The sequence below is a fragment of the Parasteatoda tepidariorum genome, chromosome 5 (assembly GCF_043381705.1).
Source record: "Parasteatoda tepidariorum isolate YZ-2023 chromosome 5, CAS_Ptep_4.0, whole genome shotgun sequence".
NCBI lineage: Eukaryota > Metazoa > Arthropoda > Arachnida > Araneae > Theridiidae > Parasteatoda > Parasteatoda tepidariorum.
Genome location: NC_092208.1, coordinates 83,424,713 through 83,441,219, shown reverse-complemented (window position 1 = coordinate 83,441,219; position 16,507 = coordinate 83,424,713). Strand labels below are relative to the sequence as shown.

Sequence of the window (16,507 nt, the reverse complement as noted above, 5' to 3'; positions counted from 1 at the left end):
TATATATATATATGTATATATAAAATAAGTTATTTAATAATATTACAATATTTTATTAAATAATGTTTTCTCAAGGAATTAATCTTGGCTCGTAATCATAATGATGATGATAATATTAATTATAATTTTTTTAGATTTCTGTATTATAAAAGAAGATAATATTTGCTTTGTTGATTTATACGATAAAAGAAATTATTTTAATTTTAATATAAATAAACTAATTACTTGGAATTCTAATGTTTCTAATAACATCTATTTAAATACCATTTTTAATCAAATCAATAGAATTAAAAGAATATGTAGCAATGTTTATTTATCCAAAAAACAAATAGACCAACTCTTTCAAAATTTGATTAAAAATTGATACCCAACTAAAGTAATTAAATTCTACATAAAGTCATTGAGTTAATTGTATATTATTATAAATAAATTTATTAAAAAGCTTCTTTGTTAATTTATATAATTTTTGCCATGTGCAAATCCATTTCGGGAAATTCCATGGCTAAAATTTTATGCAAAACAGGCTATTCATGTTTCTTTCTCCTTTCTGTTTCATTTTATTTTTTTCTTAAATACAAGTTAGTTTTCTAAAATTATTAATTGTCAATTTCTTTAAATTATCCAGCATGATATTACCTTGCGCACATCCATTTTCGGACCCATAGTTGATAACTAACAAATCAAATGCTCTTCAGTACTGCAGTAAGAACGCACTATAAAACAAATCCCTCTATTTACGCTTTATCCTCAATTTGCGCTTCCGTTTTCATATTTTCTAACCTAGCAGTCTTGTTACGAAAATATTTTAAATCATTTTTGAAAAATTTTCCGTTTTGAATTCGCTACTCTATTCTACAGATTTCCTTTCATGTTTTATTCTGTTTTTACTTTATATTTTATTTTCTGTTTTTACTTAATGTGTCCTATTTTATTTATTGTAAATATTTTGTAAATTTTTTTGAGTGCTCCTCACACTATTGTATTGTTATATTTTGCTTTTGCTTTGGCTGTATTGATACAATATCAAAAAGCACTCCTTTCCGCGGATATAATCGTGTGAGCTAATGAAAAGATTATATCTTTTATTTTCCGGATTTTTATTAATTTTTTCTTCCTTTTTTCGTTTTTTTTTCTTTTTGTTCTTTCTATACATATATATATATATATATATATATATATATGTGTGTTTAGATTTTTAATTTGAAAATTGTCCAAATTATAGACATTTGAAAAGATAAAATTTTCATTAAAAACGACAAACTTGCATACGTATTGATGGCTGTAACATTTTTTCTAATTATATCAAGAAAAAAATTCAAAAATCAAAGCTGAGAAATAGAGCTTTCATATGTGACCTTTTCAGGCTAGGTCAAAACTTTAAAAATGACCTGATTTAACCTTTGACCTGAAATATCTCAAAATATATCGTCTCAAAAAATTACAAAAAAGAATATTGTTTTGCGGCAACATTCTTCTACACATTTACAAATTTATAGCCTGGAGTCTCAACAGGAAGTATATAAAAAATTAATAATAGGGGTATGCTGAACAACATATTGATTTTTATAATAACATTGAAGGCTGGAACGTGCAGCTTATCTTTTGATGGTACCAGCAACACCATCACATTATTCACTTATTCCATTGGCCGTAGGAAAGAAATGCCACTCAGCTGTGAGACCAAAGTCTATACCATGGTAGCAAAAATCTATAAAGTTCTTTCGATTTTTGTACTGTAAAACTGCTCCATCTGAGAAGTAATAAATATGTTTTATTTTGTTGTTTAAATGTGAGGTTATAAACTGCAACAATTGGGTCTGGAAAAGGTGAACATTGACAGTATCATGCTTGAGACTTTCTGAAATGGCAACAAAGGAAACATAATCCAATTTAAGTGTTCCTGAATTGATATAGTATATGACAAAAAGGTGAATAGTACACTGGAAATCATTCCAATGATATCCTTGGACTGCATCCTGCAATACAAAAGAATAATTTTCAGCAAACTCACAGATCACTATGCAGTCATTATCATCAAGGCCTTCCTTCAGCTTTGATAAAAAGCATGACTGTTGATTAGTAATGAAAGAATGTGATAGAAACATCCTCAGTTTTACTTAAAATGCTTCAAGAAAATCTTCTACTATGTTGTTAACTGTCATAAGCGTTGAGTGGTGTGTTGTAGCCCACAGTTTATAGATAATCTCGTCTATTCGGTTCAAGAGAAATACGTTGTTTATTTGCTCTAGTACGTGTGTAACACCAGGACAATAATCACAATTTAAAAAAATGCATTCTGGAAAAGGAGGATTGCAAAACATTCTTGATAAGCAATATTTGTATGTTTTAAATGGTAATTCGTCATAGATACTCAAATGCTGTAATTTGCAACCAACTAGCATAAGTTTTACATTTTCATGTATCAAGACACAATGGGTTCCACTCGCACCAGCCAGCACACAATTTTTCGGACGCAAATCACAGAACTTGGAGAATCCAACTCTAACATTGAAATTTTTATCTTTAAACCCTTGAAAAATTTCTTTAATATTTCCTAAAGCCATACGCTTTTGTTTCTGTATTTTTAACCCTTTGCACTCGAGAGGTGACTGACAGTCACCACTGTCACCTGTAAATTACCCGCCACTCTAAATGTGAATTTTTTTTCACCTTAATGTTTAGTTACCACTTCATTCAGTGATCTCCGGGTATTATAAGGTAAGTTTGTTAAAAATCTTTCAAAAAGTTAGTGGTTGCGGCTATTTTCTTAACAGCTGAAAGAACTTCGAGTGCAAAGGTTAATCCTGATTCAATCATTGCGACAAACTCTTTTCTTCCAGGCAAACAACGACTCACTTTACTGTTGTAATATGCAGTAATATTATCATTTGTGCTGTCAGTAAGAGTTTTTCCAGGTCTAGGATTTGGACTTGCTATAATACCCTGGTCTTCAACTAGCAGTTTAGATTTTCCTGCCGTATAAAATGTTGCATTAAATTCTTCCTGACTTTTACGAATACTCTAGGTTTTAGGCAGTATTGTTAGCAATTGAAGCTTAAGACTACTTGAGTCTGTTTCTTGAAATATTTCCTTCAGCTGCTGTGAAATCATAATAGATTCCTCCATTGTTGCAGAATTCATACGTTTTCGATTATTAAAATTGTCTTCTAAAACTTCTCCGATTTTCTTAAAGTTTTTCCACTATATGACCCAAAACCTAATCTTTTTGTTTTTATAGGAGATTCACCTAAAAGTGGTATTGTATTGTTCAAACTTTCTAATTCTGCTTTTTTTATCATTCCATAATTCCCTCTGAACATCCACTTCTGAATCACTTTCATTGAACAACCTAGGGTTTGCCTCTATTTCATTTGTAGCTGAGAAATCTGGCAAATTCGAGAGAGATATTCGGCAAGAAAAACATATTTTTGTTGCAAAGATAAATTTGGGCATTTTTTAATCGTCCAAGGTGATGCTTTTCTCAAATTCTTTTCGACATAGGTGTAATCATTTTTAATTAGAAGATTAACGTAAAAAATATGACTTTCAAAATCCATTTTGTGTAATGATATTTTTCATTACAGAAAGTGGTTAGACTATCTAAAACAGCAAAATTAATTGAATTGACCTCTATTATTGTTATAATTTACATTCAATTTAAATTCACTTACCGCAAGAGCTGTATTAAAATATTTGCAAAGTAACTCCACGCCTAAAGGCGATGTAGCTCCAGGCATTACTTCTCTGAAAAAATAATTAAATGAATTTATTTCTTCCTTAATCAACAGCTAATATTTCATTAAGAACTCCAAAAACTAAAAGACAAAGTTAAAAAAAAATACAAACTATTGCAAAAAATTACTTTCTTTGACAACGAACGCAAAAATCGAACGCAACATAAACGCACAAATAATGTAACTTAGGACTATGCGCAATTCTCTCGGTACTAAAACAGAAGTTCAACAATATATTTTTAAAAAAAATGATAGCGAACTTTAAACTAAGAGTTGCATATTTTCGTGTAATTTTGCCAACTTTTTAAAAGGCTCAAGCCACCCTAACTGTAAATAAGGGGAGTATGAAATATGTTTTTGACTTATTTAAAAGTAGTGGTGAGTAAACCCCTATGAATCAAGTTTACTAAAACAAGAATCATTCAACCCTTTCCAATCGAAGTTCTTTCATCAGTTAAAAAAATGGACTCCACCACTAACGTTTTAAAAGATTTTTTACAAACTTATCATACTTCATTCAGTGATCCGGAGATCACTGAATGAAGTGGCAACTAAACATTAAAATGAAAAAAATTTCACAATTATGGTGGTTGGTAATTTACAAGCGACATTGGTGACTGACAGTCACCTCTCGAGTGCAAAGGTTTAAGAGACCACCGCTCAGAAATGTATGTCCGTTGTCCGGAGCAAGTTTAGAACTCTCCTATAACATAATGGTGAAACGCAGAAACGAAAGAAGTCAATAAGTTAAATTATAATAATTATATGTTTCATTAAAAAAAATATCTCTTTCTTTTAAAAAGAAAAAATCAAATTTTTAAAATAAAAAATGGAAAATAAAACAGTAAGGAATGAGAAACAGCAATAGGGTTATTGAGCGGAGAGAGAAGGGAGGGAAGCCCCTTAATATGTAATAAAATTAATACCAAATCAAAAAAAAATCGAGGTTGCTTGAAGTTTTAATGGTTAAAGTTTATTCTTTTAAAAAAAATTAAAAACAACAGAAATGAAGCAAGTAAAGAAAAACAAAGATGAATGAGAAACAATACAAGGATTTGTAAATCGAGTGTTCAGGGAAAAAAGCGTCCTAGTCTTATATAAAAAAAAATCAAGCTGAAAGAAAATAGAATTTTTCTTGTTTCCGATGAGAAAGTATAAGGTATAAAATACTATGCGACAAACTACTTTTTAATATTAGATTTGTCAGTTATTTTACGAAAAAAAAACGATAACAAAGCAAAAGTAGCAAGCTTTAATTCTAGGAAATTTTCACTTTGTTACACACTAATAGCAAAGAAAGAAGATGTCAAAATAAAGTATGGACAATATTTTTCAAAGTAAACAAAAAAATGTAATATTGAAAAATAATATTTTCAGTAATATCAAAACGGTTAATTTCTAAATTTCTTTTGAAAGAAAAACTTATAAGAGACTTGTGAGAACTTTTTGTACATCGTTTGTATTATCGAGTAGTAAAACATTTTTCCAAACTATAGATTTTTAAAAACAATATTTTATCCCATAATCCCATACAATTTAAAAAAACATTTCTTACCCAACATTTGCTACAGTAAAGAAATCTCTTTCACTCCTCAAAATACAATCAAATTCATGTTTCAACTCATAATCAGTGAGTGATGCTCCACTTGTTACAGGTCGACTCTAAAACAAATATCAAATGAAATCGAAATTTTTATTGTGTTTTAATAATGCTAAAGGAATCAATTTCAAAGAGAATTAGCATCACACCGCTCGATTTTGTTGTTTTTATTGCCACTTGCTACTGCCAGTAAGCCTTCTTAGGAAACCAAGTTAATTTAAGGCAGAGCGTGCGTTTCTCGTTTTTCAGTGGCGCTATCTGTGGTCAAGAATACGAATTCAGCCGCAAATGCACGTCACAGCCCTTTTTCAGGGCGAACCCATTCATTTATCCATTTATACATCCATAAATCGTAATTTCGACCGGAACCAGAGAGCGATCTAGCCCCGATTCAGTACCCATAGAGGTATTAGTCATTTATGCATAGCTGCAGAATTCTACTGCCGTTCAGAATTAATTTTCTTAGTGGTAGCAACATTAGCGTTTTGGCGTAATAAATATTGAAGTTTAAAGTTTCTTCAAAAAAATTTAACTACCACGAAAACTCAATAATTTAAAAAAATATGCATATAAGATCTATTTGTTGACTTATTATGCTTATAGATGTCTAAATAGCTTTGTTTTTAGAAAGATTTTCCTAACTTAATGGTCGTTTTACTATCACTTTCTAAAATCTTTTTCAATGACTGTGCAAGCTGGCAGGTATGATTATGAGAACTGGAAGACTTTGTGACCCCGACAGATATAACGTGCACCAGCCATCATTTAATACAAGGGGTTTCTTAGGCCTGCAGAATTCGAATTTCCATTCTCACGAACACGAGTCCTACGTCCTACCAACAAAGTTATCTCGGCTCGTATTGCCCAATACTTGTATTATATAATAATCATAAATGAGTTTTTATAAAAAATAGTAGTAGCACATTTGTATTTAAATTAGGAAGATATTTTATTCTGTTAACTACACATTTAGTTTAAAAACATAACAATACTTCTGTTTTTGAACCAAAAATAGTTTTAGTGCTATGAAATTATTTGTTAATGGTGTATTTCTCACTCGCCTAAGATAAAAACTTATAGTGGTAATATTTTCATTAGCATACTCCAACAACAGAAAATTAACGTTTAACAGTTTGTGGAGTAACAAATTTTAGTCTGGCAATCAGAAAGCCTCTACACGCCTAGTGACATCAAAAAGCCTCTCTACACGGTTTCGTATATGTAGTTTGATTAGACCTCTATGCAAGATTCACTCATTTCCTGACTACTAAATACAGAAATTATCATCCTCTCATCGCGAATAGTTTCTCGCCATTTTTCACTCTTTTAAATCGTCACTAGAGCTCTGTTCGTGCTAACAATAAAAGAGAGCAAAAGGAAATTTATCGCACATTGATATTTTTTTAAACACGTAAACTATCTAGTGTGCTAGCCACTGACTGGAGTACAATGTTCGATAAAAAAAAAAGAATTTTTAATGGTTTCTGATCTCAACGAGCCGAATTTATTCCCGTAATATCGACTAAAGAACCTTATCGTCAATTTTAATTTCGATTACTTCCTGATTGGCTATAGCGCTAAGATTTTAATCGGAGCTTTGGATTTGATGACAATGTAAGCTTTAGTCGTTTGTTGACTACATAGCAAGTAGAATCATTGCCATATAGCTTTAGGGAATTTCGTCAGTCTTGCAAGTCGCAATTTCAAAAACTGAACTGAAGTTTTCATCGTGACAGAAAAGCCAACTGCTCCGGATTCTTCAAAATATTTGTAATAAAAACGGTAGAAAAATATTAAATTAGCAGACTTCCGACTAATTCTGATAGTATTGTGAAAAGGCTCGTCTAAATTGTAACAAAATGGCGCATCACATAAGCTTCTGAAATATTCAGAAGTAATGGTGTGGTGAGTAAAACCCCGTAAATCGAATTTGCTAAACCAAGAATCATACATTAAATGACTACCACTCGAAAATATTGATCCACTGTCCGAAGCAACTTGGCATCTCTGTCTTGATATTAATCTATATTTAAATTGTTTACTCTCTAAAAAAAAATTTATATCGGCATTTTTTCACCTATTAGAATCGAAATTGCGACCATCTTCTGACATAAGTAAAGTTACAGGTAAAACACTGAAAAGCAGAAGTTAATTTTAAAGAATAAAAATTTTAAAACACTATTTTTTTCAAGTAGACAGAGAAGAAGAAAATAACTTTATTTTTGTCATGCATAAAATGTAAGGCTTATCGTTTTCTTAATAAAATTTCAACGTCCCCGAAAATCAGTCGAAAACGATGCTCTCTGCGCTCCTTAGGTCCAACATAAATAAGGTTATTCTCTGCTTTTTTAATCTAATAATAAAAGATACTTCTCATTTTTCTAAAAAAGACTAAAATAATCATAATTTAACTTACCTGAAGAAGGTATATTTTATTGTTCAATAAGCCCCATTCTATATCTCTAGAAGAACGATAAAACTTCTCCACCTGAAATATATATGGAATTACAATATCTTGAATTTACTTACAAACAATAAATAAAACGTAATTAAAACAACATTTTTTAAACTAAGAATTATCGCTATAACACTTAAAAGTACACATAATAATTATGCCTTATATGTATATTCAATTTATTCGAAATTTTCGGAGGAGAGAAATATAAACAAATCTATTAAACCACATTTAGATGTGAGCGCATAAATGTTGTTAATGAAATCGTACATTCCAGACAAAATTGCCTGGTTAAGGCAACAATAAAAATAGACTGACAAAGACGTAGCCTCTGGTAAAAAGAGTCATCATAATGAAGAGAATTACAAAATGTTAAAAATAATATTACATTAATTAGACTTAAAATTGTCCTGGTTACTCAGTACCAGTCAACTTGTTCATTTTTATATTTGTCGATAGTAATTTTTTAGTGGTTAAAGTGAAGTTACAGGCAGGTTTATAACCTTAATTTTGGAAGAGACTGTAATATGCTAGTGGTTGCTGTTGTTGTCGTAGGCCATTAAGGCAAAGGGTGCGATTTTTCTTGTTTTCCATTGGCGTCCTCTAAGGCCAAGAACTCGACTTCTGCCACACCCATACGTCACGCTAGTTTATATGGCGGACCCATTCATACATCCACAGATCGTAATTTTGACCTGAACCAGAGAACGATTAATCATCTATTCAGTACCCCCTGAGGTATAAATTGTCTTAGGAGCATGGAGGATTTTGTCACCCGACATATTTAACGTGCACTAGTTACCATTTATTACACGGGTAGTCTTCGGCAGGCTGACATAATTGTAGTACAAAACTTAAACAACAATTTATAAAATAGTATTGTGATTAAAAAAAATGGCTTGTCTATTTAACCATTAATCTACATGTAGTTATTTATATGTAGCAACGATTAGAAAAATTATTTCCTGAAAATTTTGAAATTCAGTAGTAGTTGGAAAAAACAATTAACTTGAGACTTACCACTAATTTATGAATCTGGACTTATTATTTGTCTAATAAATGTTCTGAGGGGAACTTGATGACATTTATAATTGACATGATAATAAAAAATAAAATTGTAATTTTACTGGAATAGGTTTTGTTCCATAAATTGCAGTCCTGATTACTTACTCGTACAGCTAGTTTTCCAAGATTGATGGCGGTTTCTTCGTTTACGCAAGACACTGTTTTAGAGTCCTCTGGTAAATCTTCAACTTCTGTCCCACCAGACTCTAAAGTGAATAAGCAGTTTTAATGGCCGTCCGTTTATGCGTAAGAAATATGGCAGGTTAGTATAGATTCAGAAATTATTCTCTTTAAAAAAAAGTACTAATTTCGAAAACAGGATTCCCACTACATGGGAAAAATAAACAAAATGTAGCTAAGATTTTTCAAATCTACTGCGAAAAATACTAAAAATTTTCTTTCATTATAAAATTTCAAAGTTGATGCATTTTTCTCACCCCATTATTATTTTCTTAAACTTAAACATTTATTGGTAGCTTAAAATATCTAGATTTATCTCACTCTGCTATACTTCTTTAAAAAACATTCCAGACCGTAGAAACCCTGGAAAAGTAATTTCGAAGTTGGAACATAGCTGCCAACACTTAAGGTTTCCCCGGAGAATTTAATTTTCATATTTAAAGTGGTAGCGAAACTGATACCATTCCTTAAACTTCTTGAATTATAATTATTATTATAAATGAGTTTTATTACCACTGCATATAAATAATTACTGCAAGTATATATGAGCGTAATAGTCATTACGATAGCGAAATACAACCTAAATTAGTTATAAAAATATTTTTCAGTAATATAGTTTTTTCAAAATTGTTTTACTACCACTTAGAAATTTTATTCTCAGAAAGAGTGAAAGTTGGAAGGTATATAATTGAATCTTTCAATAGCTGCATTATATTACCTTCAATTATATTATAGTTTTCAATTATATTTATGCTATTATAATTATTAAACCATGCACATTAACAAATTTCAGTCAGCTGTATTATAAGAAGGTACTAATGTCGATTGACAACTTTTAGTGTTTGAATCCCCATTTTGTTTCCTTTTTCATTTACTATTAGAGCAAAAATATATAAATGATACGGATTCCTTTTGAACAAAATAGAGATGGTCTGTATGAACAAACACTGAATGCTAATAATAGTTAAAATTAATTCAGTATGAAATGTAACAGCTTTTTACAATTCAATTATCTGGCGTTATAAAAATGACCAAAGATTGGGAAAAATCAAAAAAAAGAGAAATGAAGAGAGACAGAAATTTTAAGTTTTTTGCGTGTTATCTACTCAAACAATCCAAAAATATTTTCTCTCTTAAATTTTAACAACACCAACTTTTGTCAACAGGTAATGCTATAGACCAGGGGTTTCCAACTTACATTAGGCCGAGGGCCGCAATTAAAAACACCAACCAAATGGCGGGCCACAACTTTATCAAAATTTTATATAGGACTCTTTTATGTTAGAAAGAACATTAAATATTGCTGTCATATTTTTATCAAAGTTTTTTTAATATTAAAAAACAAAATTACAAGCATTACAAATAATGTTTGATACGTATCACTTTAAATCTTAGTTTAAATCAGAAACTTAGGGAAAAGATTTTTTTTTATTTTAAATTTAATTCTGCGATAAATTTAATTCTGCGATAAATTAACATTTTTTTCGACTTATTAGGAATCATAGAAACAACAAAAAAATTCTCAAGCATCTGAAATTAATTTTTTTTTTCTTCTTTTCCGCTCATGCGATATTCAATTCAAGGAATTTAGATAAATCATGATATTCATTCCCTCTTTTATGCGCTTTAATATTTACAAATGTAAATATTTTCGTCCAAAATGAGTGGTTTCGAAAAGTTAAATCGGAGAATTTCTTTCAGAAAATTTCTGATACGTACATGCTAAATAATATTCACAAAATACAAAAAAAAAAATAAATAAATAAATAAATAAAAAATAAAAAAGAGCAACGTACACGATTATTTTTGTATTTGAATAAATATTTTCTTGGATGTAAAACCTGAGAAATAAATTTTTTTGCAACGTTGGTATGTTAAATTTCACAGAAATAAAAAAATTAGTTTATTTTATTTATTTATTTTTTTTTTTAACGAGAAAAGTATTTTGAACCCTTATAGATTTTTTACGAAAATTGTCCTCACAAAAAAAATGAAAACTAATATATTTTAGTTCGCGGGCCACAAAAAAGGCTTGGAGGGCCGGATGCGGCCTGCGGTCCGCCAGTTGGAAACCCCTGCTATAGACTGTAAAAAATCCGGAAAATGCTTTTTTTCTCGATGTAAGACCATTCGAACTGAAGATTTTGCACCAGATTCAGTCACTTTTGTCCTCCTTATGTGCACCTCATTGTTTCTGCAAATTGTGGTTTGAAACCACTGTGCCATAGTTATTTTCGTAGTTGGTAACATCATCTGTCGACGAAACTTGTAATTACTTTTAAAACATGGTTAAAATAAATTTTCATGGCTCGTAAGCGGACGAAACGAATGTATTCTAAAGTAGTTTTAATTTAATTGCTTTTATAATTGGGACTCCGTGTAAAAAAAATCAAACCTAAGTTACATTTAAAATATTTTAAGTCCTTTTCATTTAAATTTTTTATACATTTTATAATATTTATTTTAATTTTTTCATTATAAATGCTTAAGTTTTCATTTATTTTATCACAAACAAGCTAGGAAAGACATTTGTTAACACTTTTTTAATTATTTCATGGCACATAAAATCATCAAAAGTGCATTTCATCACAGTTTTGAAATAAGCTATTCAATCAGAAACGTGCTGTAAAAATAATAAAAAAATCTTAATTTTTTTAAAAAAAAATATGAGTTCTAATTAATTTAGATACGTATTTTAAGTAACGTGGTTTTAATTTCAATTATTTATTTATTTATTTTTTTTTAAAAATGTGAATAAAATTCTTAACGGCATTGCTAATAAAATTGCAAAACAATTGTTAATGAAACAAGGAGGAGTAAATAATTTATCAAATCTTTGATATCGAAAAACGTAATTTTTTTTAAAAAAGTCATTGAATTTATTAGTAAATTATGGTAGGTAATAAGTAATTACAGTTAAAAGCAATAGTATGCTAGGCAATGAGTTAACTATAATCCAAGACGTAAAATGAAATTTTAATGGAAACACTTTCTGTCTAAATAAAGTACCTAAACATAAAGCGTAAAATTAAGTCAATATTACTGACTAATTCAAAATTGAATGCATTGAGTTTTACCTTTTAAAACAATTCTTTGGTGCTTAGAGCCAACTGTTACAGATTTCATTTTCAATTCATCATTATTAGATCTTTCAAGCATAATTGTATCCGGTTCAACTGATCCAGAAACAACAGTCTGAAAGAAATTGTGAGAGACAATTATTAATGAGTATGCATTATTAATATTTATAATTCCAAAAACAATGTAAAAACACAACTTTTTTCTTTAATAGCAGCTAGTAGGAGCCTATTGCTAGTAGGAGCATGGTAAGATTATTTAAACATATAAATCTTAATTTCATTTAATTATAATTAACCTCATTTTTATTGATTGTTAAGTAAAAATAATTTAATATTTATAATTAATATTAATAAATTAAATATAAAATTATTTGCCTGCCATGATGAATCTATGATTGAAGCATGAATGTATTCATTATTTTTTAATGGAAAAATGTAAAGGTTCTCTTGAGGACGCTATTCTTTTACGATGTTAAATGCGATATTACAAAATAAAAAAAATTATCCTAAGATAAAAAAATTAAGATAATGTGTGTATATCACTGAAAAATAAAATGCAATTGAAAATGAGTTTGAAATAAAAGAAAGAAAGCAGAAAGCAAAATTACCGACGTGGTGTAAAAGTTAAAGTGTCTTAAAAATAGATATACTAATCTAACAGTTAACAAAAATTCGATAAGAAGAAAAAAATATAAAAAATATAGCTTAATAAACATAGCTTAAATTGCAAAGATAATTTTTAAAAATATTTTTTGTAAAAAAAATATGAAGCAAATATATATAAGAAAGTACTGATCGGCAATTATACTTCTAAGTGTTGGCGAAGTAGCCTTAGCCGAAGTACCTATAATAGTTTCCTGATATAGTTCGTTCACCAGAAGTTGAGACTTGGCTCCACCTCCTGGGACGCAGAGTTCATTTCAGCGCGGGAGTTAGAAGAGAAACATCTCCGTTGTTGAAATTGAGACAACCCTTAATTTGCGCCAAACACAAAAAGTGAATTATTTTTCAGTCATTACTTTGCTTTATCATCTGCTATTATACCTTTTGTTACACTAGCTAATTAAATATAGTTTAAATTTAAAAACTGTTGTTCTCCCAGCGAAATGGCTCATAAAGGACAAACTATTCACTCAAAGGAAAGAAATATCATAAGAAATGGTGCAAAATATATTCAAATTTATGAAATATTTATTGTTAAAAAAATGCACATAAAGTTTGCGAAATAAATATTTTTGCCAAACGATCGCCAAATAGCAACATTGTTCAAGTTTGCTCACAACCTTCTCCCAAAAATAGCGAAATAGTATCGTCGCATACCACGTGATGAAGGCGGAGCCAAGTGCCAACTCCTGGTGAACGAGCTATACATTAAGTGTTAGATTAAAACTTTAAATAAAGACTGTAGTATAGATTTAGGAACTCAAAGTTTCTTTCTACGTTTATTTTATTCCGCATAAAAATGTGTTTATTTTTATTGACAGGAGACGATTTCGTCAATGAAACTGAAAACGTTTGCATAATAATTGTTTATTAAAAAATAAAAAATTATACCATTACTGTAATGAAAAAGATGGAAACTATTTTTGGCTAGATTTCATTTTAAAAGTCATTTTGAATCTCAAAATTGCAAATATTTAGTTTTAAGCTAGATATATATTACGAGATTTATTAAAATGCTCATATCATTATAAAAAAAATTCGCGTCATATTATTAGATTCTAAACTGAATCTTTCTAAACTGAATTATTTTTCTAGTTTTAAAAATATTTGTTTATAAATAAATTATGTTGAAAATATGGTATTAAATGTTGTGAAAAAACTAGAATTTGTATATATGTAATGATTAAAGTAATAAATCCGATTATTATTAATAATAACGGCTCCTTTTGGTCAAAATGAGAATTAAAAGGGGAGATTTCGGCACTGTGTGATCTGTGGCTGACTAATCGCCAAGTCTTGGCAAATTCCAGGCATCTGTCCGGGGAACTAAACATAGCAGAAAGGGACCAACTCGAAATGTATAACTCGTAGCCAACACCTGGCAGACACATATAAATGGTTTTTATTATTTTTATTTTAATATTTTCAGTTTCAAATTAATTTGGCACTTTAGCGTGGCAGATCACGATACGGAACTAGCTCCAATAAAAACGGGGAAGAATGACAATGAGCAAGCTTCATTGGTTATTATTAACCCCTTAATGCACAGATTTTTTGAAAAAAAAACAGGGCAAAACAATCAAGTTTTTTTAATGTAAAAAAACGCACTTTAGAACTTAGTCTTTTCTTTTCGTGGACAATTTAGATATACTGCGCTGCTGTTCCGTGGAAAAAGGCTATATTCAGAGATGCTAACTGCTCCAGACACGCCTAAATAATCAAAAACCGGTAAATGACTGCAAGTAAATTTTGCAAATATTTGATAATTTTTGCTCGCTTTTTAGGTTTAGCATCACACAAGTATCGCTTTTACTTGCTTTACTTAAACAACTGGGTGCCTAGGCCACGCAGCGGCCCCTAACCCATCCATGTTAAAAATATTATTACAGTGAATAAAACATTTTGATTTATGTAACAGTGTGGTAACATAAAAATAACCATGATTAGAAATTTGCACAACTTGATCGACGATTTACATAAATTGCCTTTAAAAAAAGTGAATACAGCCATGATTAGGTCGATATACATGAGATACAAGCTTTATCTGTGATATTACATAAATTGCAGTTGAAATTTGAAATTGAGCATAAAAAATTGATGATAACATATATACACATGATCGGGAAAATTATGAAGATTATAAATAATAATTATGAAAATTATAAATTATGAAGATTATACATAAATTTTTCTAAGCCATAGTGGCGCCATCTACTGTGATAAACATTCAAGAATATAAATATGCATAGTGCTAGAGATATTATCAAAAGTTCGAAAAAGAGTTCAGGTTTAGTCAAAGTGGCTTTAATCTGGAGTGGACTCACGCATGATTGCTTGAAGTAGGACTTCTCTGTTTTTCAATAGTTCTTTTAATTCTTTGATGATTGAGACAAGTCTATGGGCTTGACCTGCCGATGTTGGTGGAGTTATAGTTGGAGTTGCTCGAGAGCCCTTCCTGGGGGGACGGATGCTGCATCCCGTGAAGTTGGCGGTGTGTGCCTCACCACAGTTGCAGCATTTGGGTGGTGTAGTTTTGTCTTTATGGCACTGAAAGGAACGTTAGTCGGCGGCACATTTAAGACATCTTGGTTGAGATTTGCAGGTTCGCTGTGTGTGGCCGAAATTCTGGCAGTTGTAACATTGGATTGGGCTATTCCCGCCACGGAATCTTTCATTTCGGGAAGGTCACAAATATTGGTAACTGAGTAGATTTGCTGATTTTGGTCTGTTTTGATGAATATTGTGAGAAAAAGTGGGAGGAGCCGATGGGCCTCGCCCACTTTTCTCTTAAACTGTATGACTTTTTGTGTTATAATGCCTGTCTTGGCCAATTCAAGGGAGATATGTTCTGCATTGGTGCCAACTGGAAGTCCACGGACTAGAACTTTAATGCATGATTGGTAGATCTATTTCTGGAGTTGTGGGTGGAGCTGCAGTTGCATGGTAATCCTCCTTGGGTTGGGCTAGGTCAGGATCTACATTGGTTTCAGAAAGTTGCAAGGAAGTGGCGACATCTATTAGTAATGGGGGGCAGCTATTTGTAGTCATGAAGGAATTTTCTTCAGATTTTTCAACGTTATTTTGCTTTTTCTTTTTCCGCTTTTTTGGAGGGGGCTCTGCATTATTTTTAGCTGTATTTTCTGTATCGGTTGTCATTTCGCTTTTCTGTTCTAAATTTTGGCCCGCATCTTGAGTTTCCATAAGTTGAGTTTCGAGTTGCGAGCAATTCTGGAGCACTTTCGCTGTTGTTTCAATTTGATCGTTGGTCATCCTTATCATTTCCATCCATTCTTCATATAACATTCGTTCACCTGGATTCATGCTTTCCACATTTACCGTTGGTTCTCGTGATGTCTTTTCGGTTTGCCGTTTTCCGCCACGTGGATGATTTTGATATGTAGCCATATTGCGTGATTTGATTTTGTTGTCGAATTCTGTGGGTTCCTCATCCGTCGTAGAGTCACTGAGGTTTTGACGCCCGGTAGGCGTGCTTGTCTTTCCACCACGTCCGCAACGTCGAAGACTCATTTTGCAGTACTTTAAAAATTGAATTGAATAAACTTAAACTTAATTTTTGTACTTTACTTTAAACTACGAGCTTCAAACTTTGCCACGTCCAGACATAATTTCGAGAGAATTATTAAGAACTACTCACCAAAAGGATTAAACATCAATAACTCAAAACATCAAAATTTTTTCCTCGTCAGGAACATCAAATGGGCTGACCGGA

The 16,507-nt window shown here is 30.7% G+C and overlaps 2 protein-coding genes across 5 annotated transcripts in view; both read right to left on the bottom strand.

Annotated features, from left to right (window-relative positions):
• The window catches only part of LOC107437837 (rifampicin phosphotransferase), a gene marked incomplete in the record, with an annotated part of 597,639 nt that overhangs the window by 282,966 nt on the left and 298,166 nt on the right, over positions 1 to 16,507 (bottom strand).
• Positions 1 to 16,507, bottom strand: part of LOC122270504 (rifampicin phosphotransferase) — a 112,129-nt gene that overhangs the window by 33,264 nt on the left and 62,358 nt on the right. For 2 of the 4 annotated variants that reach the window (XM_071180694.1, XM_071180696.1), the window contains exons 19-23: positions 12,112 to 12,229; positions 8,960 to 9,060; positions 7,751 to 7,822; positions 5,290 to 5,396; positions 3,672 to 3,744 (exon numbers count right to left, since the gene is read on the bottom strand). In XM_071180694.1, the coding sequence (XP_071036795.1) occupies positions 3,672 to 3,744; positions 5,290 to 5,396; positions 7,751 to 7,822; positions 8,960 to 9,060; positions 12,112 to 12,229 (471 nt within the window). The remainder of the gene's footprint in view (positions 1 to 3,671; positions 3,745 to 5,289; positions 5,397 to 7,750; positions 7,823 to 8,959; positions 9,061 to 12,111; positions 12,230 to 16,507) is intronic. The other 2 variants (XM_071180693.1, XM_071180695.1) reach the window with 1 other exon arrangement.